Below are 22,940 nucleotides of genomic sequence, written 5' to 3'. Positions count from 1 at the left end.
TTTGTTTTTTTTTAAAGCTCCGTCTCAATAGTATTAAGAAATTATCAACAATTGCTCTAGCGCTTGGAGTAGAAAGGACACGAACTGAACTGCTGCCATTTCTTACAGGTATGTGACTCTTTGAGGAAAGGCCTGGGCATTTCTGTTTTCCAATGGCTTTCGAAACTTGGACTATTTTGAATTTGTTGCCCATAGTATTAGTAAGTACTAAACTGAGCCTGTTGTTTCTACTGTGAAGAAACAGGGCAGAGCATACATTGTAATGTTGTGGCCAGACATATTCAGATATTAACTATTTAGCTAATAGAAAAGTAATTGATATGTAATTATGAATTTCTAGTTACTTCTGTAAAACAAATCCATGAAGACACGTGATTGAGAAGGAGGAAAAGGCGGTTAGGATGGCGGCAGATCGTCTACTTACATATGGAGTCTCTTCCTAGTTTTGTATGAGTGTCCAGCTTTGGGCCAGCTATCCTTGTTGATGAATACTGGGTTCTTGTCATTTCCAGATACAATTTATGATGAAGATGAGGTACTGTTAGCTCTTGCTGAGCAGCTGGGAAATTTCACTGGCCTGGTGGGAGGTCCTGACTTTGCCCACTGTTTGCTGGTGAGTATATTCTGCCTGCTCTCCTTCTAGAACTTTTGCAGTATAAATAGTACATTGTTTGGTGATAGGCACAGTGCAGCATTTTTTTATGCAGATCTTTTTAGGGATAGTCACAGTGTTAGCTATTGAGAGAACAAATAATGTAGGCATTTTGGACTCAACCTTTCTTAATTTTTCTGGTTGTGAATGTGGGAACTTTCTCTTCTCTGACTTGTTACTTTAGCAGTTAGGAGAAAAAGGACTGGATTGTTTCTGTTCATGGTTTTTTTTCCCTCTTATGGTGGAAATCTTAATTCTCATCTAACAATGCTGTGGCTTTGGAAATGTTTATTAGTTTTGTCTTTAATTTTAAGTGTAGCTTTTGATTCTGACTTCCTTTGTGAATTTCATTTGAGAACCTTCTATATCAGTCACTGAAGTTACAATGTTCATGTTAAAGGTGAGCACCAGGGTTTGGGAGTGTAATAAGGCCTCTGTCCTTTTGTGTCAACAAGTAATTACTATGTGTTAGATGGAAAAATTTGAAGCACATGAAAGAGAAAGGGATTAACCCGGGGTGATAGGGGAAGATCTCTTTGGGAGAGAATGTCTGAACTGGGGTGTGAAAGATGACTAGGAATTTGACAGCTGCACAGGATGATGGGGTTGTATGCTTCAAGGCTTCAGTATTGGCTGTATTATATTGCTGACTCTCATGACTTCTGTCTTTACCTCTGACCTTTCCATGGAGCTCCAGATATAGATATATGTAGAAAGATATAAATATCTGTGTTATATATATCTGCTGTGGTTTTTCTACTTGGGTGTGAAACAGGCATTTCAAATTTAGTTTGTCTAAAACAGAATGCAGTTTTTTCCCCAAAGTGTATCCTAATTAGTTGTCCCATTGCAGTAAATGGCATCACCATCTACCCAGTTAGTTGCGCAGCCAAAACCTGGGAGACATTCTTGAATCTGTTTCCCCTCACTTCCCACATCAAATCCGTCAGTCACTCCTGTAGATTCTGCATGTATTGCAAATCAGTTCTCTTTCTTCCATCTCTACTACCACTTAGCTCATCTTTCCACTGGTCTTTCTAGACCACGTGGTCTTTCCTCTAGATTATTGCAGTAATCTAGTTGCTTTCCACTCATGCCTTCTGCCCCACCACTCCAGTTCACTCTTCACCCAGAGATGGATCACTCACTCCCTTCCATGGTTCTTAGAAAATTCATAATTTCTACCTTAGTTTGAACCTTAGTTTATAAAATTTGCCCCTATGAGCCTATCTCATATCATATTCCCTCTTAATAACCTCATTCCATTCACAATAGTCTTCCTTCTATTCTTTGAATATACCAAGCTTACTGCCCTGGATAGTCCCTATAATAACATGTGTTTTTGAGCTTCTTGTGACTGGCTCCTTATCATTTAGATGCCAGCTTTAATGCGTCTCAGCAATGCCTTCCCTGGCCTCTCAACCTGAAATTTCTTCCCCACTCATCCCTTACCACATCATCCTTGTTTTTACCCCCTCTTTGACTGCACCACATAGCTTGTGGAATCTTAGTTCCCCAACCAGCGGTTGAACCCTGGTCCTCAGCAGTGAAAGCACAGAGTCCTAACCATTGGGCCACCAAGGAATTCCCCCTGTTCTCTTTACAGAGCATTCAACACCATCTAGTTATTGCCCTGATGAGTTGTTATCTTTCTCCATTAGAATATAAAACTGTATTCAATGTCCTGTGATAAAGCGATAATGGAAAAGAAATATATGTATAACTGAATCAGTTTGCTGTGCAGCAGAAATTAACATTGTAAGACCACTGTACTTGAATAAGTAAATCTTTAAAAAATTAAGAAAAGTCAAAAGACACCCCCCCTCCTAAAAGTAAACTAGCGCAAAGAAATCATGGCCTTATTTCTTCCCTCTCCACAGTGCTAGAATTTAAAAGTAATTATCATTTTAAAAGAAAGAGTTTAGGAGCCTTGGAAGTGTGAAACTGGTTGATTGCAGTATAAAGTGTTGGTGCTAGAGTAGGCGGAAGTGGTGGTCCCAGGGCTGTGGGAAAAGGTCATGGAGAAATAGGCCAAGTTTTAATCAAGAGACAGGAGCTTGCTCTTCCGTAGTAGTGATAGAGATTATCAATGATACTGCATGAGAGGAGGTCAGAGAAGGCAGTGGACAGAACTCGAAAGGCCTTTGCTTTTAAGAAAACAGTATCTTTTCAGAGGGCTTCTGAAATTTCCCTTAGGAAAGCTGAGTACCTTATATCAAATAATTTTTGAAATGTATTATGTAGACTCCCTTGTTTCCTTTGACTCATAATTCTGTTTCACTCTCCTGGTCAGTTCTACATGTGGCTTTTGTCTTTAACATTGGCACTTCATGCTCTATCCTGAATCTGCCCGGACTGAGTGCAAACCCAGAAGAGCAGCAGTTCAGAGAATCTGCCCTCTGTACTTTTCCCTGGTCTGTGCCCTGCTCACTCACTGATCCTAGTCAGGGCCAACCCCTTTGGTCTCTACTGTTTCTAAAGCTGCAGGCAAGGATTCCTACTGTCTCTGTACCTTTAACTTAATTGTTCTTTCATAACGTCCCACTCTGTGTCTGGCTCATGGAAAAATTCTGGGTGTATTCGGAGAAAAGTAATTTTGCACTCAGCCTTTAATAGTTTGGAAAAGTCAGTGGTGCGGAGTGAATTGACAGAGGTAGCTTCCACCTCCAGGAACGGTAGAATGATACTCCAGACGCCGTGGACTCGGTGTCCTGATGCGGGGTTCTCCTGTAATTGTGGTGCCCCGTGGTGGTCATGTTTCTGCACTCACTTTTGAGGAAGTACACATGGTTCTGTCGAATTTGGCTACACAGCCTTTAAATTGAGTGATTCAGTTCACAGTGATATTAATATCGTGTCAGGTCTCTTCTACCATGTCATTCATAGACACCATCTGGGAATTGCCATCTGGGACAGGAAACCTTGGCTGTCCTACAGAAATCGTGTCTTCAGGTTGGACACAGCATATGCCATCACCGTGTGAACTGAGAGTAACTGTTTGGTGTGATGTAGCTAACATTCTGGTTGCTTGTCCCACCTCCTTTCAGTCACTTTAAAAGATGATAATCTGTATCTAACCTGATTGAGTAAGTTTTCTCTGGTTTTCCATTTTGGTCTATCCAGCCTCCTCTGGAAAGCCTGGCAACTGTGGAAGAGACTGTGGTTCGAGACAAGGCTGTGGAGTCCCTGAGGCAGATCTCGCAGGAGCACACGCCAGTGGCTCTGGAGGCTCACTTCGTACCTCTGGTGAAACGCTTAGCGAGTGGGGATTGGTTCACCTCTCGCACATCCGCATGTGGTTTGTTCAGCGTTTGCTATCCCAGGGCTTCCATTGCTGTCAAAGGAGAAATTAGACAGTAAGATATGGTATTTTTTAGTTATTTGGGGTTATTGGAAGCTCACAGCTGACAGGATACACACTACCCTGTTACCAGTGAGTGGCTGGTATCAGGGTAGTCAGATCGATGACAACAGTTACCAATGTCCAGGTGAAGGTACCAGTGGGTTTTCCTTTGTTACTTCTGTGAGTAGAAGTCTAATGCCTGATGTTCGTAGGAGAAAACCTCTGAAATTTCTGTATGTGTTGGGGGGATGCTTAATCAGTGGCATGTAACAGGAAATACCTTCATTATTTTGCTGCAGGTACTTCCGTTCCTTGTGCTCAGACGACACACCAATGGTACGCCGTGCTGCTGCTTCCAAATTGGGTGAATTTGCAAAAGTTTTGGAATTAGACAGTGTGAAAAGTGAAATCGTTCCTTTGTTTACTAATCTAGCTTCAGATGAACAGGTAGGTTAACTCTTAGTAATTAAAGTACACAAATATGCGCTTACATTTGAAGAATTTCTTTGGATGTTTTGGTTCTCATGTTAGTATCATTTTTTTTCAGAATTATTACTTAATTCTGGCCTGGCTAAAGTTTAAGATTACCCATCCCAGTGTCCTTATAGTTCTTTCTTAGCCAAACTGTGATTTCCTTTTCCATTTAGCATCTGTTGAAGGGGAGTTGAGGAATTGGGAGCCATAATTAGGAAGGAAGACCAAAGCCACATTAAAGAGTAGCTATACCTTTGGGTACTGCAGGCTGAGTTATTGTGGGACAGTAATGTTTCCTGGAATTTTGGCATTCAGGTAAACAAGCATAGCATGTATTGGGAAGGCTCTTTGACCCTCTGCATCCTCTCTATGAGTGTATGGGATAACTTTGTATGAGGGCAGTTATAAATCCAAGAATCTCCATCTCATCAGTGTAGAAATTAGCAATAATAATGGGTTTCCCTGGTGACTCAGTGCTAGTAAAGAATCCATCTGCCAATGCAGGAGACGCGGGTTCAATCCTTGGTTTGGGAAGATCCTCCGGAGAAGGAAATGGCAACCCCCTTCAGTGTTCATTCTTGCCTGGGAAATCTCACTGGAGAGGGGACTGGCAGGCTACAGTCCATGGGGTGGCGGAAGAGTCAGACATGACTTAGCGACTAAATAACAGCAAAAAGCAATAATAATATGCTAGTAAGCACCCAAATGAATCTTTTTCAGCCTGTTTTAAGTGGTTTACATATGTGAAGTAATTCAGCCCTTACAACAGCCCCAATTGGAAACAGGCACAGGAAATTGGAGTAAGTTGCTCATGGTTGCATAGTGAGCAGTGTTGGAGTGCAGACTTGAGTCTAGGCAGCTTAGCTCCAGAGTTGTGACCTTCATTGCTGAGCTGTAGTGCTCTTCTTATGGTGCTTTGGAGAATCAGCGCCCTGAGTTCCTGGACGCTAGAAGAACAGTTTACCTAGTTCTGCCCTCAGATCACTGTATGTTTACAGGATCCAGAGCAGCAGATACATACCTTGAGTCTCATGTTCAGATTCTAGATTTGAAGATGATAAATCTTTCAAAATAATTTTTTAAATTTGTTAAAATAATATATACAAAGCAGTACAAAGTGAATATGCATCTTAAGTAATACAAGGCATGTTATCCTGTAACTTTCGTCTGTGAAAGGATACAGAACTTTGATAGCCATTATCCAGGAAGCCCAGCATGATCTGCCTCCCAAACACACTCCCCTCCCAGTTCCTACTCCCTACCCCCTTAAGACTGTAACACTGTTTCTTGATTTTTGTGGTAACCACCTCCTTACTTTTCTTTGCATTTTTACTATTCATAAAGTATGGTTTAAAACAACACCATCTAACAGAAATACAATGTAAGCTACCTGTTAATTTTAAGTTTCACAGTAGCCATAGTTTAAAAAGTGAAAAGCAGGTGAAATTGATTTCAATAATGTATTTTATTAACCCAGTATATCCAGAGTAACTACCATTAGAATGTGTGGCGCTAGTTGTGTTTCAGGCGCTCAGAAGTAGGGAGTAAGTAGGATAATGGTTGTCACATTGGAGAGCACAGGTTTAGAATCCTTATTTGAGATTTTGTTGATTACATTTCCCATGGTATAACGCAATGTTTTCTTTTGTCCTGCAAAATTGGTAGTTGAATCTAGAGTGGAGATTTGTGAATTTTTTCTGTAAAGGGCCCGATAGTAAATATTTTAGGCTTTGTGGACCAGACAGTCTCTGTTGTAACTACAGAGCTCTGCTGTTGTGTGCCACACACTGTCATATGCAGACTAACGGGCATGGTGCTGTTCTGGGAAAATTTTATTTACAGAAACTAGCTGCTTTCCATATTTGGCCAATATCTGCCTCAGCCCTGATCTAGAGGCTTAATGAGAGCTGATTTGATATTTTGGGGGCAGTAAGATCACTTTGTTAGATGGAGGCTGCTTTTCATCAAGAGGCATGTCTTGTTGTGGTATTAACAGCAATGGATGCTGAAAGAATTATTTGTTTAGTTGTAACGTGTGTGTGTATTCACTGTGACCACTGATAGAATTGCTGCTCCTTTCTTAGTCATTCACTGAGAAAGTATTTATTGAGTACATTCTGTGAATCAGGCACTATTCTTCATGCTGGCTTTCAGTGTTAAATGAGGGACCGTGCTGTTGTGCCCTTTATATTTTAATGAAAGAAAGCACAGTAAACAGATAAAATATTAGGGATCAAAACGATGATGGAGGGACTTCCCTGGTGGCTGGGAACCTGCCTTGTAATGCAGGGGACATAGATTTGATCCTTGGTCAAGGAACTAAGATCCAGCATGCTTGGATCAGCTGTGGAGCAGCTAAGCCTTCCTACCACAGCTGCTATGCCCTTGTGCTACAACTAGAGAGTTGGTGCGCTGTATCAAAAGATCCTACATGCTGCAGCTAAGACCCCAGTGCAGCCAAATAAACGTAAAAACTGTTGGGAATTGGATAGGGTACCATAGTGGTGGGGCGTGAATATAAGCATTCTTTTAGACTGGCCAGTCAGAGAACGGCCATGAAGAGGTGCCATAAACTGAAACTTGAACAGAAAAATGCCGGCGACGCCCTTTCCACGTGTGTCAGAGCTCTAGGAAAAGAGAATTCCAAGAGGAGAGGACATTCAGTGTATGTAAAGATCCTGTGCTTGGAGCATAGTGGGTGAAAAGGACTCTGATAAGAATTTGGATAAGATAATCGGCTACCCACTCCAGTATTCTGTCCTGGAGAATCCCATGGACTGTACAGTCTGTGGGGTTGCAAAGAGTTGGACACGACTGAGCGACTTTCACTTTTCAATCAGGGCCCAGATTGTGGGGGACCTTTAAACAGTGTGTTGAGTTTGGGTTTTCTTTTCTAGGTATAATGAGAACACACCAAGATTTTAATCAGGGATGTAATTTTATGTAACTTAAAATTTTAAAAGATTGTTCTGGCTTGTAGGTGGAAAACTAAATTGTAAGGTGAGGGGTGAGAATAGAAACACGAAGACAAGTTAGGCGACTTTTACAATAATCCTGACAAGAGACAGTGGTAAACTAGGGTGGCATGGTGAAGATGGAAAGAATCTGGTGATCGGTTTGGAGGTGGTCAGTAGAACTGTGATTGAGTTGGAAGAAAGGAAGAGACATCAAGATTTCTTGATTTTACTTGAGAAATTGGGTGGATACTGCTGTCACTGCCAAGATGGAGAAGATTCTGGGAGGAGTAGCAGATACAGGGAAGAAAATCGGGAGTTGTGGGAGAAGAGTAGTTGATTAGTTGAAAAAGTATTGATGGGTGTGTGTATTTACATCGATGAAAGTAGCTCCTTGATTCAGCATAGTTTTTGGAATCTGAAAATAGCTGTATGACCAGTACCAAAGATAAAGTTTTGCCTTTTTTAGCCTGTTCATTTAGATAGGGTAGTGAGTATCTTGGGCATGTAGTAGGTCATTGTTGATCTATAATTTTTAAAATGTATAATATTTTGGAAAGCTGGAGGTACTGTTGCCTCTTGTGTGCTTGCGTGTGCACAGGTACACACGTATAAGTATGTTACATACTTTTACGGTTTTTGACGTTTCATCTGGGGGCTCAGATGTTTATGTATTTCCACTTCCTACTAATATATTTATGATTCCCCAATCTATAGTCTCAATTCCTGATTTTTCATTGATCTATCTATTTGTATATTACTACTTTTACAAAGGATATATAGATAGTAGGTTGGTACTTGGCAGGTTACATTTGGGAAATTGAGTTCATTAATCCCTTTCTAATTTTTTCTGCTGGGTTTTCTAGGGTTGGCTATCTCAAAAGTTATTCTGTCCTTGATCATCGGCATTTAAATTTAATGTTTTTTAAAAATTACTTAAAATTTTTGTTTTTCTGTGTATTTTTCCAAGTCATTATCTCATGCCTAAACTCGAATTATTGCCATTCCTTACCCTTATCCCCTTTCTATTCCTCTGTTCTGATCTTCTATAAACAACTGGTACAAGCATGGTTTTCATTTTTAATGCTCAGCTTCCTAGAGTGAGGATTTAGAGACATCATTAAAATGTTCTTGCCTCACATAATCTTTACATTTTTATTTCATTTTCCTTACTAAAAATTCTGTGTTCTAACTAACGTCGTTAACTTTGCTGTTCACTCAGAGAACAGTCATTTCTGCCTTGCCATTTCAGGCAAAGGGAACAGCTATTTCAAGACATAAAGACATGAACTGCTTATAATGTTGTTTTTTTTTTTTTTTTAAGGACACCCAAGCACTACCACAACCGCACACTGCCTCATGGCTCTCAGTAAATACTGTCTAACAGAAAGGAATTTTGTTCATTAGGATTCAGTGCGCCTGCTAGCTGTGGAAGCCTGTGTCAGTATTGCCCAGTTACTGTCTCAGGATGACATTGAGGCTTTGGTGATGCCTACACTTCGACAAGCAGCAGAAGATAAATCTTGGCGAGTTCGCTATATGGTAGCTGACAAATTTTCAGAGGTAAAGTAGTGCACTGACATTTTTTAAGTACTAAAAGGAAGAAAACCCTCAGAAACCCACAGATTTGCTGTCATAACCAAAAGTTTCTGAATTGGAAGTGCCTGAGGCAAAAATATACATAGACCTTCCTTGACTCATGATAGGGTTATGTCCTGAGAAACCCACTTCAGTTGGAAGTGCATTTAATGGACCTAACCTGCGAACGGCATAGCTTAGCCTCGCCTACTTTAAACTTTTAAAGGACACTTACATTAGCCTACAGTTGGGCAGAATACTCTAACAGAAAACCTGTTTTATAATAAAATGTGGAATAGCTCACGTAATTTATTCAATACTGGTACTTAAAGTGAAAAACAGAGTGGTTTTAAGTGTATCGGTTGTTCCCCGTTGTGATTCCATGGTTGACGGGAAGCTCTGGCCTCCCCACTCTGCCCAGCATCACAGGGGGTAGTGCTACATAGCACTAGCCCAGCAAAGGATCAAAATTCAAAACGTGAAATTTGGTTTCTAGTCAACGTGTATTGCTTTCACAACATCCTAAAGTTGAAGAATCTTCAGTTGAACGATCATAAGTTGGGGACTGTCTATACTTGATGATTGCATTGTGCTTGTTAAGTTATTTTGATTAGAGTGCATTAAAACCTGTACAAATTCTTTTATAGCTCCAGAAAGCTGTGGGTCCCAAAATCACCCTAAATGACCTCATCCCCGCCTTTCAGAACCTACTCAAAGACTGTGAAGCTGAAGTCCGAGCAGCTGCTGCCCATAAAGTAAAAGGTTAAGGTGTCAGTTTATGTTGTAACTAGATCACTTTGGTGCATTTTTTTATGTCAGTGAATTTTGTATTTTTTTTTTTTTTGGTCTTACAGATTATGTTTTCAGAAAAATAGTGATGATTTTAATGTGTTGAGATGTTAACATTGTCACATAAAGCTACTCCCTTATTTATTTAAAACCAAATAGCTTCTGTTTAAAAAAAAAGTATCCAATCCAGATTGGATTGGTGTGGTACACAGTGGCATATAGATTGACCAAAAGGTGCATTTAAAAGCAGCCATTTTTCTTCCTTGGAACTTATTTGCTTAAACATATGATTTGATTTAACTTGAAACTTGATAAATCTGGTTAAATTTCTTCATTTGGCTCCTTGTAAATGGCTCTACATAAGCATTTTTTTTTTCTCTTTGTATATTTTAGAACTTTGTGAGAACTTGCCTATGGAAGGTAGAGAGACCATGATTATGAATCAAATTCTGCCTTATATAAAGGTAAACCTAACTTTAGTTTATTTTTTGTTACACTTTGCCCTGTGTGAAGGTAAACCTGACCTCAATTTTTGTTTGTATTACTTTAAAGCTCTTTGAATTTAAACGTGGACCAGGGATGAATGGGACAGTTATATTAATGTGTGACACTGTTATTTATTACTTATTAATATTTTGTAAGTGCAAAATGCTCTTTTTTGCATAGGTTTATTTTATCTGACAGATGGTCTGAGGAAACTATTGACTAATCAGTATTGAAAGAGCGCTATCTTTTAAAATTCCTTGAGAAGTCATTTGGAAGTTTCTGTTGTCTTGCAAAAAAACTAAAGGCTTTTAATTTTGACTTTATTCTAGGAATTAGTGTCTGATACAAATCAACATGTCAAGTCGGCTCTAGCTTCTGTAATTATGGGGTTGTCTACCATTTTGGGCAAAGAGAATACCATTGAACATCTTCTACCTCTCTTTTTAGCTCAGTTAAAGGATGAGGTGAGTCTGGCTGTAAATTTTGTTGTCCTTTGATAGTCGGTGATTTGGTTTGGTTTTTGTTTGGGGTGTCACTGAAAAAGTAACTTATTTTAAACCATTGATGGCATTTGGGCACGGAGTTACAAGTTCCTGAGAAAATGGGCCACTGATACAGACGTAAAAATGGCTGTCCATCTTCTCTGCCTAATTCCTGATTATATTCACTGTTTTTTTCTTATCTTTAAACTTAATGGATCTTTATTTGAAAAGTTTCATTTAAATTTAGATATAATATTATAAAAATTATCTTGTTTGCCAGGCATGATCATCAGTGCTTTGCATGTGTTATTATTATGTGTAATTTTCACAGCAATCTTATTTTTGAGGGTTGGTCTTACTATTATTCCCATTTTACAGACGAAGAAGGTGAGGCACAGACGTAAAATAAGCCGCCTGAAGTTTCAGCTGGGTCGATATGGGATTTGAATACATGTAATTTGATTTCATAGCTTATGTGCTCTTTACATTTCATAGACTTTTCATTGAGAGTTTTAAGTCAATTAAATTGTGCAGTTTGAATTATTTATGTACTCAGTATTAAGTATTTCTTCCAAGACAATAGTTTTTTCATGCAAGTCAACACTTTCTCATTTTAAAATGTATTTGCTCATCATGGTGGTAGGAGAATATTGATCAGAGAACTTGATCTTTATATGTGCTGTTTTGGGTCTTGTGTATTTGCAGTGTCCTGAAGTTCGTTTGAACATCATCTCCAATTTGGACTGTGTAAATGAAGTGATTGGGATCCGGCAGCTCTCCCAGTCACTCCTCCCTGCCATAGTGGAGCTGGCTGAAGATGCCAAATGGAGGGTCCGGCTGGCCATCATCGAGTATATGCCACTGTTGGCGGGCCAGCTGGTGAGTGTGGGCGCTCTTGTGAGCTGAAGGATAGCATCACGTAGTGGAGCAGACTCCCCAGGGCCAGCAGGAGGCCCACATGGCTCATGTGGTTATGTTCATTTAGAGGCATGAGAAAGTATGGTCTCTGTCAGTTGCCTGTAGAGTGGTTTTCATTTTCATCAGTGCATTTGCATCTAACAAAAATGTATTATAAAAACACATTTCACCTCCCCACCATCTGAAAGCAAAGCCACAGAAGAATATATAATTTCTTGGTATATGTCACATAGATTTTGTGATACTTAATGACTCTGTGGCTTAAGGAATATTTATCTGAGAAGAAAGGGGAGTATGGTTTTGAGATTTGACTTTTGCTCAGGGAAGCTTCCCTCTCTGCCTGTACTCTGAGCAAATGTCTCTGGTTACCACTTTTCTTGCATTCTGGTTAAAGGGAGTTGAGGACTCCCCATATGAAAAAGGAGTATTGAAGTTTGTAATGCTGATATTTTGGCCAGAGTTTGTATTATCACATTATCTGTTACTGTTTGAGATTTATGAATAGTTTTATTGAAAACAAGTTAATTAAAATTTCAGTGCTGGGTTTTATAGCCACATCCTTTCCTTTCTCTTATAGCAGGTACCCTAGTCAGTTCTGAGTTTGGTGTGATGTGCCCTCATCATGGTGGCTGCACTTTATTATTAACTGTTAAAATCTAGATGAGGAGATAGACAGCTGATCTCTTTTTGGGCAGGGCTGTGTTCAGTGTTTTATTTCCAGGGCCTCCCATAGTGCCTGGCATTAATCAGGCACTTAACATTTGTTGATTGTTGAGAGAAATGAATACTTGACTAGTTTTTGAGAAAGCTCACAATGTGTCAGTTTATAGCTAGTATTACTGCACTTTGTTTCGCCTCTTTCACTTTTATTCCTTTCATATCATAGCATATGAGATTTATTTTTTCTTTTCTTGGACTACTGAGTTTGTGTTGTTATTTTGGTGTACTTAGTTTATGAAATTTGTGCATGTCTGTGGGATCATGTTTTATAAAACTTGAAGTGTCCCATTCTCCATAATAGATGCCAGAGATAGCAGTGTACTGGTTTCCCCACTGTCTGAAAGTAGAGCATCCCTAAGAGCGCTTTTGCAAGCTTAAGATGGTGTAAAGCAAAGAAGCAGTTACCTTAGGACACATCCTGCTAACAGATACATGAAATAGATCTAGAGAAAGCACAGATGCCCACAGACACAGTTTGGAGCAGTGGCGGCCTGATGCTGAAATGAGATATTGAGTGTAGTGCTCAGGGAAGGAGCTTGGCTGTGCCACGCTTGCTGCTGCCTGTCTAAGGGTTCATTGGCTTCTTGCAAAATGAACACTGAACGCTGTTTTCACTTTTTTTCATTAAAGGAGAAATCCAATTTAGATTTCTTTCAGTTAGTGAAGACATGTACTCTTTTACAGCTCTTTTGTAAAAGTGAAGTGATATAAAGGGAACTTTCAAAAAGTAGAGGATACCTAATGGGGTCAGACAAAGTCATTCAGTCAGTTTTCTCCCCCACTGTTGTTGCTCTTCAGTTGCTAAGTTGTGTCCAACTCTCTGTGGCCACGGACTGCAGCACGCCAGGCTCCCATGTCCTCCACTGTCTCCCAGAGTTGTTCTGCCATTCCCAAGTACTGAGTGTCATCTTCTGTTCTTAAGTGTTGGCTGTCATGACTCAGAGTGGAAAGCAGCAGTGGTTAACTGGTTTGCTGAAGGTTGAAGTAACTGTCTAGAGGGGAGGGTGAATTTCAGTACCGTTTCTTTTAACCTCTGTTCCTTGGAAACAGACATTTGGTGACTTTGCTTCATGCTTGCCTAGCAGGGGTGGCATGCATCAGTCAGAAGCGTTTTGTTATATAGCTTCAACATCTGTTAGTATTATGTATTTTATTCTTTAAAAAAAAATCCATAAAGACTTTTATTTCAGGTAGTCAATTTATAAAATTCCTTCAAGACTTTATGTATGGCCTGATTTATGGACCATAGTGAGTAAATATAAGGCTAAACCACAAGAATCAGGAAATAAAAGTTAATTAGGACTCAGAGAAATCCATGCCCTGAAATGAAAAATAAATCTTTGAGAGCAGACATGGTAATCCAAGTGTATGCTAAAGCCTGTTTATAACCTGTTATTATGAAGCCATTTCATTATATTTTGAAAGCACTTGTATAACATTTTTTTATTTAAAATATATATATGGTCACTGGTCAGAAACTTCTTAGGTTCCAAAGAAGCTGAAGAGTGTGAACATGTAGGCATCAAGAGAGAGGTGTGGGGAAAGCCATCTCCCACACGATGTGAAGTCCACGGTGCTGGGTCTGTGTGAACCAGCTTAAGGAGCTCGTTCGCGGCCTGTGCTGGTTTGGCCACCGGTGATGGGGAGAACTGGGATGGGTCCACCTCGCCTGTAGTCCTGTGTCTGCTTATTCTCTCTCTGCTTTCTCCCGTGGATCCCGGGGTGCTCTCTGTAATTGGGGAGGAGTCTATTTCTTGATGTCAAGTTCTTTATCTTTAAGGATTTATTAAGATATTAACCAAAAAAAAAAAAAGATATTAACCAAAAAGGGAAAAATTTGAGAATTGTCAGTATTTCTGACTGGTATTTTCCTGATGGTTCATTTTCACAGATATTCCTGGAGACCTTTTGGCAGACTGTCCATTCTGCATTCTTTCTGCAGTGTAGTGTCTGGTTCCAGGCCACCCTCTTCTCTCCCACTTGGCAGTCCCTGGGCCATCTCATTTACCTTTTCTTTATGATTTCTATCCAGTAAAGTAGTTTTATAGATTGTAAATCAGACCTCATGGTATTATTTTTTCTGGCTGGTCCATGAATTCAGCTTATTTGGAAATAAGTGATTTTTTAGCTTTCAGGTCACTTTGGTGTAATATAATTAGACCTTGATTTTTAAACTTTGGGGACGTGTATTAATGGAATCTTCTGTATCCATAGGGTGTGGAATTCTTTGATGAAAAGCTGAATTCTTTATGTATGGCCTGGCTTGTGGACCATGGTAAGTAAATAAGTTAATGGGAGTCCTGTGTTTTTGCAAACATCCCATTTTGTTTGTGTATTTCCTTTTCAGAAAGGAACCCTAGTCTGACCATATTTTGTTTTACCAGTGTAGGGATGAAGACAGTCTTCCATTAAAGTCCAGTTAGCTTGTTCTGATCAAAAGTTTAACATTTCTGTTTTCTACCAATTTTTCTATCTTAAACTTTATTTTCTTCAGTGAACAATCTCTCTGTTCTATTTCTCACTCTTTCCCTTACATTATTTTTAAACTTTCTCTTTCATGCACGTACTCATTCCTTTCTTATCCAGAGGTCTTCTGTTCCACCATCTTTTGCCATCTTTGTGTCTTCAGCCACTGTAGACTGAGTTGGACAGGGATTGGAATCAGAAGAGAGACCTGGGGGAAGAAATGGCTCGTGGGCTCCTTTGAGGTGACCTAGAGAAGCAGCTGTGCAGTGGTGCAGCACAGGTGTCAGGGCATGGAAGGAAGATATTGCATGTCACCTGGGATAGAGAGGGCCCCAGTTTCTGGTTTGGGTGAGAGGCTCGCTATCTTTTCTGTGCATTTATAGCATAACTCATTTCAGCAATCAGAGAATCTTTTTCCTCTAGTGCCGCATACTGTGTTACAAAAAAAAAGCTGAAACTGCTGCTTATCAAAATACACAGTTGATGTTTTATATAAAACTACTTTATGTGTTCACTTGTTAGCAGTTGACTTTTGAACAAGGTTTCAGGTCTGGATGTCTGTGCTTGTCTGCTGGGCAGTGATGGGTCGGAGAGGGCCTCTCTGTACCAGTGAGGTCCAGTGTTAGCCTCCTGTCCAGACCTGACAGCTTCCATGTGGTCTGAGATCTGTGCAGATGAGGGCCCTGAGGACTTACAATGTCTTGTGAGCTTTGGTTCCATATTTTGGTGATTATGATGGGTATCTTGCTTCAGTTCCACAGCACCTTAGTATATTCTTTAGCATATCTCTGAGGGTGTCTCTGAGACCCTCCTTTGGGAGTAGTGGGGATATTGTGTCTGCTTGTGCAGCTAGGTGGTTTTAAGGGTCAAAACAAACAAACGAAAAAACCCAGCTCTCCTGAGTGATTTAAAAGAATACCTCCAGCATAAAGCACAGGACTTGGCGTAGTGGGTGTTAAATAACTGTGCTGAACTGAAGCTGAATCAGTGGACAGAAACGCTAACATCCCGGATGAAGCATCACATGTTGCAAGATGTCAATCCTTGCCAAACTGATTTTTTTTGAAGAAAGTGAAAGTGAAGTTGCTCAGTCGCGTCCGACTCTTTGCGACTCCATGGACTGTAGCCTACTAGGCTCCTCCGTCCATGGAATTTTCCAGGCAAGACTACTGGAGTGGGTTGCCAGTTGGATCATATGGTTAAAAAAGTGAAGAGGAGAGGTGCAAAAAATGTAAATTTCTTAAAGACATGTAAATGTAGATAATCTCATTGTTTTCAAACTAGATTGCAAAGATTTTATTTCTCTTTTTCTTGTCCTCTAAAGTTGTCCCTGTATGGCTTCATTTTTTTTCTTCTTAAACGAAACTAAGGTTTGGTGAAATCATGGGAAAGATAGTCTTCTCTTTTTAGAAATAAAGTGTTCATATTATTTCTGATAAATATTAATGTTAGTGAGTCCCAGCAGATTGGTCCATACTTTCTTTGAAAGCTAGTATTCTACACTTAATTTTGAGATACTTTTAAAATCCTGTTGTTCCACAAATAATTGAATTCCTGACATCTTTTCTATATAGAATTCACCCGTCAATGCAGGTTAATTAATGCTTTCTTTTTTCTCTGATTTTTTGTCTTCTGGTTTAGGAGCAGAAGAGACCCTTGTGTCTTTTTCTGCAGCAGCATACTTAAGTGGCCTTTGCAAGCATTCTTTGAACCAATGAAATGTCAGCTCTGAAATTGTTCGAGGTTTTGTTTTTGCATTTTAGATAACTGCCATGTAGTGATCAGTGACCTGTTCAATTTTTAGAAACTTTTTTTGCTTATTAAAGTACTAAGAGGATATTGTGAAAAAGTACAGAGAACTAAAAGCAAGACGGTATCACTTACCCTCTTTTCCCATGGTTGAGTGGATAGTGTTGATCAGAGAGAGGAATTTAGAAGGGGAGTTTATTTTTTATACGAGGAAGGAAAAAGTACCAAAGTTAGAAATACACCACATATACACCACATATAGAGTGTTTTAGAAATTCAGAGGAACACCAGCCAGACCTTAAGGGGAGAGGAAGAAGAAGGAGGGAGAGAGACAAATCAAGCAGAGAGGAGAGGCAGAACCGTGGAGTGGTTTGTTTGCATTCTTTTCACAGCAAAACTGAGAGGAGCCAAGAACATAGTAGGCGTCTGGCCAAGCGGAGTTGAGTGCAGTTAAGGTCTGGGTCAAGGCCGAGCGCTAGTCTCTGGTTACTCTGGCAATGAGATCCCTTCCCTATGGCAATGGCATTAGGATGAGAAGAATCTCAAGCAAATAAACAACGAGGGGAGAAGACACAGATGGGAAGAAGTTGGTGGGGGACGGTGTGCTCAAAACAAAGACTGCTGGTGAAGGGAGGGAGTTTTTGTTAGAGTAGAACAGGTGACTTGAGCGTGTTCCTTCGAGAGTGCTGCTGAATATCCCTGCCAGGCTGCTTCTCCCATGCTCCGGTCAGGTTGCACGCTGCTAATAATCTAGCCCCTTGGCTCAGGTGTCTGGCCTGTTCTCACCAGTGGCGTCGCCTGAGAGGCTCTGTGGCCTGGGAAGAACCGGCCGTTTCCTGGCTGGGAGCCGTGTGTCAGTCTTCCGGGCTCAGAGCTGTGGCCTGGGTGCCTGTCACTCCCAGCTGTCAGCCGGGAGCGTTGGGCGCCCCTGGAGGGAGGAGTAGAAGAAGGAGTCGGCACTGACCTTTCACTTGTTACCTAAGGCCAAACTTTGAGTGTATTGGGCGTGTAAGATGAAGCGTTGCCGTACCTGTCTTTGTTGGCTGTTGTATGTAGTAACTAGTTGTTGAGAAGATGTGGCTCAGGCCTTTATTTAGATTTATGATGTCTTTGCTAAATGACCTTGTAGGGAATTACGATATTAAAGCAGGCACGTATATTCACAGAAGGCGTTTGACGTGTTGCCTCAACAGAAACGTTTTTAAGGGGAGAAAAGGCAAGTCAGTCTCAAGGTTTTATTTGCTGTTGTGTGGACGACGACAGTGGCCTCTGACTAGCCTCCTTGCTGCTGTTCTCAGCTGTTCTTGCTGCTGCTGAAATAATCTTGCTAAAATACCACATTGGTCATAGGGCCACATCTTTGCTTTAAAAACCCGCCACTGGTTTCCTTACAGTCTAAATTTAGCTTTCATGAAGCTCGGTCTGACTCCACCCTAACTGTTCAACCTTACAGTCTCACAGATTCCAGTTTTTCCTTTGTGCCCTGGGTAGCTTTTTTTGTCCTTTCTAGGAATTCGTCCCCTCTTCTCTCCACTTACACAAACCCTCCATGATCTTTAAGGCCCAGTGCAAGGCCTGTGTTTCCCACAGCCTTCCCAGACCTTCCTGCTCTCCATCCTCTAAACTCCTACGCCCTCAGGGTCCTTACTGTTGCATGCTTTATTATAATGCGTCCTAGACCCCATGATTTCTCAGAACGCATGATTTTTCATTTCTCTGCTTGAGTATGTGGTCTTTGGGGGCAAGTAACTTATGCATTCTTTCTGTGACACATAGCACATAGTTGGCACTCATATTTGCTAATTAATGATGCCTGTAATGAGCTCCTTACTTCCCTTTTCCTTGGACATTTTGAAACTATAGTCAGACCACATCAGCATATTAGAAGTCATAGCTGAGCATGCTTGCCATTGCAGTCTGACTAAATTTGGAGTGTTTACAGTTTTATTTTTGGCCCACCTTTGACGATGGCGTAAGGAAAAGTAAACCAGGTTACGCTCGTGATGTGAGCAGCATGCCAAAATCTTCTTCACCTCTTCTGCAGTGTATGCCATCCGGGAAGCTGCCACCAATAACCTCATGAAACTAGTTCAGAAGTTTGGTACAGAGTGGGCCCAAAATACCATCGTTCCCAAAGTGTTAGTAATGGCGAATGATCCTAATTACCTGCATAGAATGACCACTTTATTCTGCATTAATGTAAGTATTACATAGCTGTTTTGTTAAGCTCTGGTGTTAAACCAGTTATTCAGGACTATATTTCTGAATCCTGAATATGTTGTCCTCTGTTTGGACTATATTTCTTAATACTGATTAAGTTGGATATTTAGGAGATGAGAGAAAACTGTCAATTTTTCAATTGGTGTTAAACTCTACAGTCAAGTCAGTTTTGAATTCTGGTCTAATTCTGGGATTCTGTTCTACCTTGTATCTTTCATCACATGCTTACACTAGAAACATTTTCCTGGCAGCCAGTTACTTTCTTAGCTCTTTAGATTTGGGGATACTTTTTTTTTAAAAAAAGGTGTATTTTAATGTGCTGTCTTATTTCTTTTTCAAGGCACTGTCTGAAGCCTGTGGTCAGGAAATAACCACTAAGCAGATGCTGCCGATTGTATTGAAAATGGCAGGAGACCAAGTAGCAAATGTCCGTTTTAATGTGGCCAAATCTCTACAGAAAATTGGACCAATTCTAGATACCGAGTAAGATTTTTAATATTCTTTTTTAAAAAGTAGATTTAAGTTTTCACCCCATGCAGGCAGAAATAGCTATAATTAGATTTGGTGATTTTCACATCACCTAAGATGTGGGTTAGGTTAAAGAAAATAATAAAGTAATTCAATAACCAATTTTGAGGGTGTCTGTTTTATATTTAAGCTCTGTACATGTGTAGATCATTGTCCAAAGCTAATTCTGCAGAGACTTAGAGAAATTATTTAGTACTTGTCAAGTTAATATTATAGGTGTTTTAAAATATTAAAAAAATTTTAAACTGTGAAAATTACCATAGAGTATAATATATATTACGTACCATAAAGCATTTCTCTGGCTCAGAAGACTGCCTTTCACAAAGCATACTGTTGGATTTTAGTGCTTTGCAGGAGGAAGTTAAGCCGGTACTACAGAAGCTAGGCCAAGATGAAGACATGGATGTCAAGTATTTTGCACAGGAAGCCATAAGTGGTATGTCTGTTTCTGCCTTCCAGCTTTGGCTTGGGCTCGCAGAATGTGAGTGGTGGTAAGTGGGCCAGGCGATGAACACCTGGGCATGGGTGGGGGTGAGCTCCTGAAACACCGTCTCCTCTTTGAGTAGAACCTTCTTGGCCCACCACCAGGCAGGCCATTTTCTCAATTCCATATCTAAGGACTGGGTAGGGAAATGATTCTTACTGGTAAGAACAGTGTTTTGTTTGGATTTTAGTCAGTTTTTCAAGTTTTAACTTTGGATTAGCCTGACAGTACAGAAGCTGACCACTGTGAGAAGCTCTTAGTCTTGCGCTTTGGGATCATTGTTGCTGCGCTGAATATTCGCATACATAGTTCATGTACTTTCTGTGCCACTAACTTGATTTTGTTTGGAATTTTCTAGTGCTTGCACTGGCATAACATGGAACGAGGGGAAAGACTTTACTAAATTCTTGTCACAGATTTCTAGTCAATGTGTTCTTGAACTGGGTGGAGAGGAAAAAAATGGAAAACCTTCAAGACCTCATCCGAGCAAATGGCAGCAACTTACAAGAAATCAAATTTCAGTGACTTGATTCTTTCTAAAGATGAAATGGCATTGTTTTTCACTTGTCTTCCTTGTTGGGATAATTTAAACTGTTCTTATTGTTTGACCAATTTCTGATACTTGACACAGTCATTTCTTGACTGTCTCCTAATGATTTATTTAGCACCGCCTGGGCTCCTGCGTCGTCATCGTTTAATCAGGTCCCAGCCTCTTTGATATTCCACCAAGCCTGGACGGGTTTTGGACCCAGACGTGGAACAGAGTGACTCTTTGGATGTTTACATGTATCTGTGTGTCTCCATTCCAAAGTTAAATGTACATGGTTTAGAATAACTTATTTTATAAGCACTCCACTTGGGAGACACACTGAGATTTAACTGTAGTGAAAGCCATATTCTCCTGGATAATGATGGGCCGTGTCAGTGCCTCATGCGAAAGAGGAATGTGGATGCTCAGGGTTCATGTGTTGGTTGTTTTGGTTTTTATTTGCTCGATTGTGGCTGTAATCATGTCGTTCAGAAACCTGAAATGCAGATGCATCTTGCTCCTAATGTGTCATGTTGAAACCTAACTCCTTTTCTGCAGCTCCCCACTGTGACTGCATTCAAAAATACTCCTCTTTCTCCCTGCTGAGATGCTTAGTGCCTCTGAATAAGCTGTGGTTCCCCTGTATGATTGTAGACTGCAGTTGCATTTCTAATGAGTAAAGGAACCAGTGGGACAACACTGAGGATTTCCTGTTCCTTACCTGTTTCTGCTTCCAACTGGGTGAACGTTTGGTTCTCGCTATATTGTACAGTAATAGCTTTCGAAACTGAAGGTTCATTATTTTTTTGGTATGGGTGATGCTGGAATCTTATCATTTGAAATGTTATTTTACTTTTACAGTAAAACCTCATTAATTCCTCCTGGAATTGATAATGACTTAAAGCTGAAGGGTTTGCTGAAGCAAATTAATTGTATGTAAGGGAGCCTGATGTTTCTGAACTACTTAAACGCTCTTTAAAAAAGCACCCTTTTCCCACTTGATATACCTAGTTTCTAATCACTCTCATCAATTATATTAAAGTACCGTCCATGAGGATCTTTATCCGGCCACACCTTTATTTAGATACATTGAATTTGCTCTTTATACCTGATAGATATACACACATATTTAATGGAGGATTTACATATTTTTTCTTTTAAATTTATGAATATTTTTTACCAAATCAAACTTGCCCTGCCCTAATGACTTTTTAATTAATGAGGTTTTATTGTAGCTTATTCTTCTCTCAGTGCATCTTGCTGAGTCTGAGTCTTGCTGTAGTCTGCTTGTTTCCATTTTGGTTTTCAAATAGTTTCTTTCATTTATAGTCTCTTAAAGCCAGTGAGCCCTGTTCTGTTTTGTGAAGACACAAAGACTTCTAGGAAGCTTTGTACATTAAACCATTTCAGAAAACCAAGTTTGACCAAATATTTTAAAGTTTGTTTTACCTTAGAAAAGCAGAACATTTAAAATCAAAATTATCTGAGTGCATTTAAAACTGCCAAATGATAGTAATTTTCTGTTTTATTACTTCTGGGCTAAGGATTAAATATTTTCTTAGGCAAAAATCTTTTCTTTCCCGTAAGAAACCATTAATTATTATGCTGTAAACAATTTTTGTTTCATAGTTCTTTTTGTTTTTTTATTACCTGCAGTTAACGCTCCTCTTCATTGAATTTCATATTTGAGAGACTGTTGTCTTGGTTGAAACGAATTCACACAAGCATTGCCTGCCTCTGGTTTGGGGGCAGACTCTCTACTGGCCTTGTGGCCCTCCTGGGGGGGCCTGCGCATTGACCTCCACCCTGGGATGCGGCACGGGGAGCCTGGGAGCCCTTTCTTTCTCAGGCTTGGGGCAGGGAGCTCAGCAGGGACCTGTGTTTTTGGGTCACCCTGTAGGGACTTCGTTGTTTCTTCTGACTTCAACAATGGGGATCCACTTTGTTACTCTTCAGAGGAACTGATCTTTGGCCCATAACTTGTCCTTTTCTCCACGTATTAGTTTTCTTGCCTTAATTTCGCAGGAATGTAAGTGCCAGGAGCTCTGTAAGGGCTGGGGTTTTTGTTTTGTCTTCTGCTGTATCTGTACCACCAGCATCTGGGTCAGTGTCTGGTGTACATAGTAGGTGCTCAATAAAAATGTGTTCAATGAATTTCTAAAACCTGTCTTCTGTTGTGTTGTGTGTGTGGAACAAGTCACCCAAGGCACCAGACTATTCTCATTCTCCTCTTGACACAATAAAAGTCTTATCAGGAGTGGAATTCACCTTAGTGTTGTGGGGTTTAACTTTCACAGGTTTAAGAGACAAGATCTTGTTTCTCTGTCTATGCTATCATGAAGATACGCACCTGAAGTGCATTTGGTTTCGTAAGCATGAACAGGTTAAGGTATGGTTTCCAATGTGACTGTTTCCAGTCATGTTGGCACCCTCAGGTCACAGAAATAGCGCAGCTTGGCCTGATTCTAGGCCCTGGGGGTCTTTGCTGGACAGCACGTCCTGAATCAACAGAGATGGCAGCCTGACCTTTGAGCAGTCTTCTCCAAGCGGCCAAGATACTGCGTGGAC

The 22,940-nt window shown here is 40.2% G+C and overlaps 1 protein-coding gene across 3 annotated transcripts in view; it reads left to right on the top strand.

Annotated features, from left to right (window-relative positions):
- PPP2R1B (protein phosphatase 2 scaffold subunit Abeta) overlaps window positions 1-22,940 on the top strand; it is a 35,255-nt gene that overhangs the window by 991 nt on the left and 11,324 nt on the right. For 2 of the 3 annotated variants that reach the window (XM_004016013.5, XM_042232917.1), the window contains exons 2-14: window positions 18-108; window positions 513-613; window positions 3,776-4,008; window positions 4,295-4,442; window positions 8,831-8,986; window positions 9,649-9,763; window positions 10,184-10,254; window positions 10,606-10,740; window positions 11,464-11,637; window positions 14,611-14,671; window positions 18,656-18,810; window positions 19,172-19,314; window positions 19,704-19,795. In XM_004016013.5, coding sequence (XP_004016062.1) covers window positions 18-108; window positions 513-613; window positions 3,776-4,008; window positions 4,295-4,442; window positions 8,831-8,986; window positions 9,649-9,763; window positions 10,184-10,254; window positions 10,606-10,740; window positions 11,464-11,637; window positions 14,611-14,671; window positions 18,656-18,810; window positions 19,172-19,314; window positions 19,704-19,795 — 1,675 coding nt within the window. Of the gene's footprint in view, window positions 1-17; window positions 109-512; window positions 614-3,775; window positions 4,009-4,294; window positions 4,443-8,830; window positions 8,987-9,648; window positions 9,764-10,183; window positions 10,255-10,605; window positions 10,741-11,463; window positions 11,638-14,610; window positions 14,672-18,655; window positions 18,811-19,171; window positions 19,315-19,703; window positions 19,796-20,201; window positions 22,536-22,940 lie in introns of those variants that run through there. The other variant, XM_004016010.6, reaches the window with a different exon arrangement.

The sequence above is a fragment of the Ovis aries genome, chromosome 15, assembly GCF_016772045.2.
Source record: "Ovis aries strain OAR_USU_Benz2616 breed Rambouillet chromosome 15, ARS-UI_Ramb_v3.0, whole genome shotgun sequence".
NCBI classification, from domain to species: Eukaryota; Metazoa; Chordata; class Mammalia; order Artiodactyla; family Bovidae; genus Ovis; species Ovis aries.
This window is presented reverse-complemented; position numbering and strand designations above follow the sequence as displayed.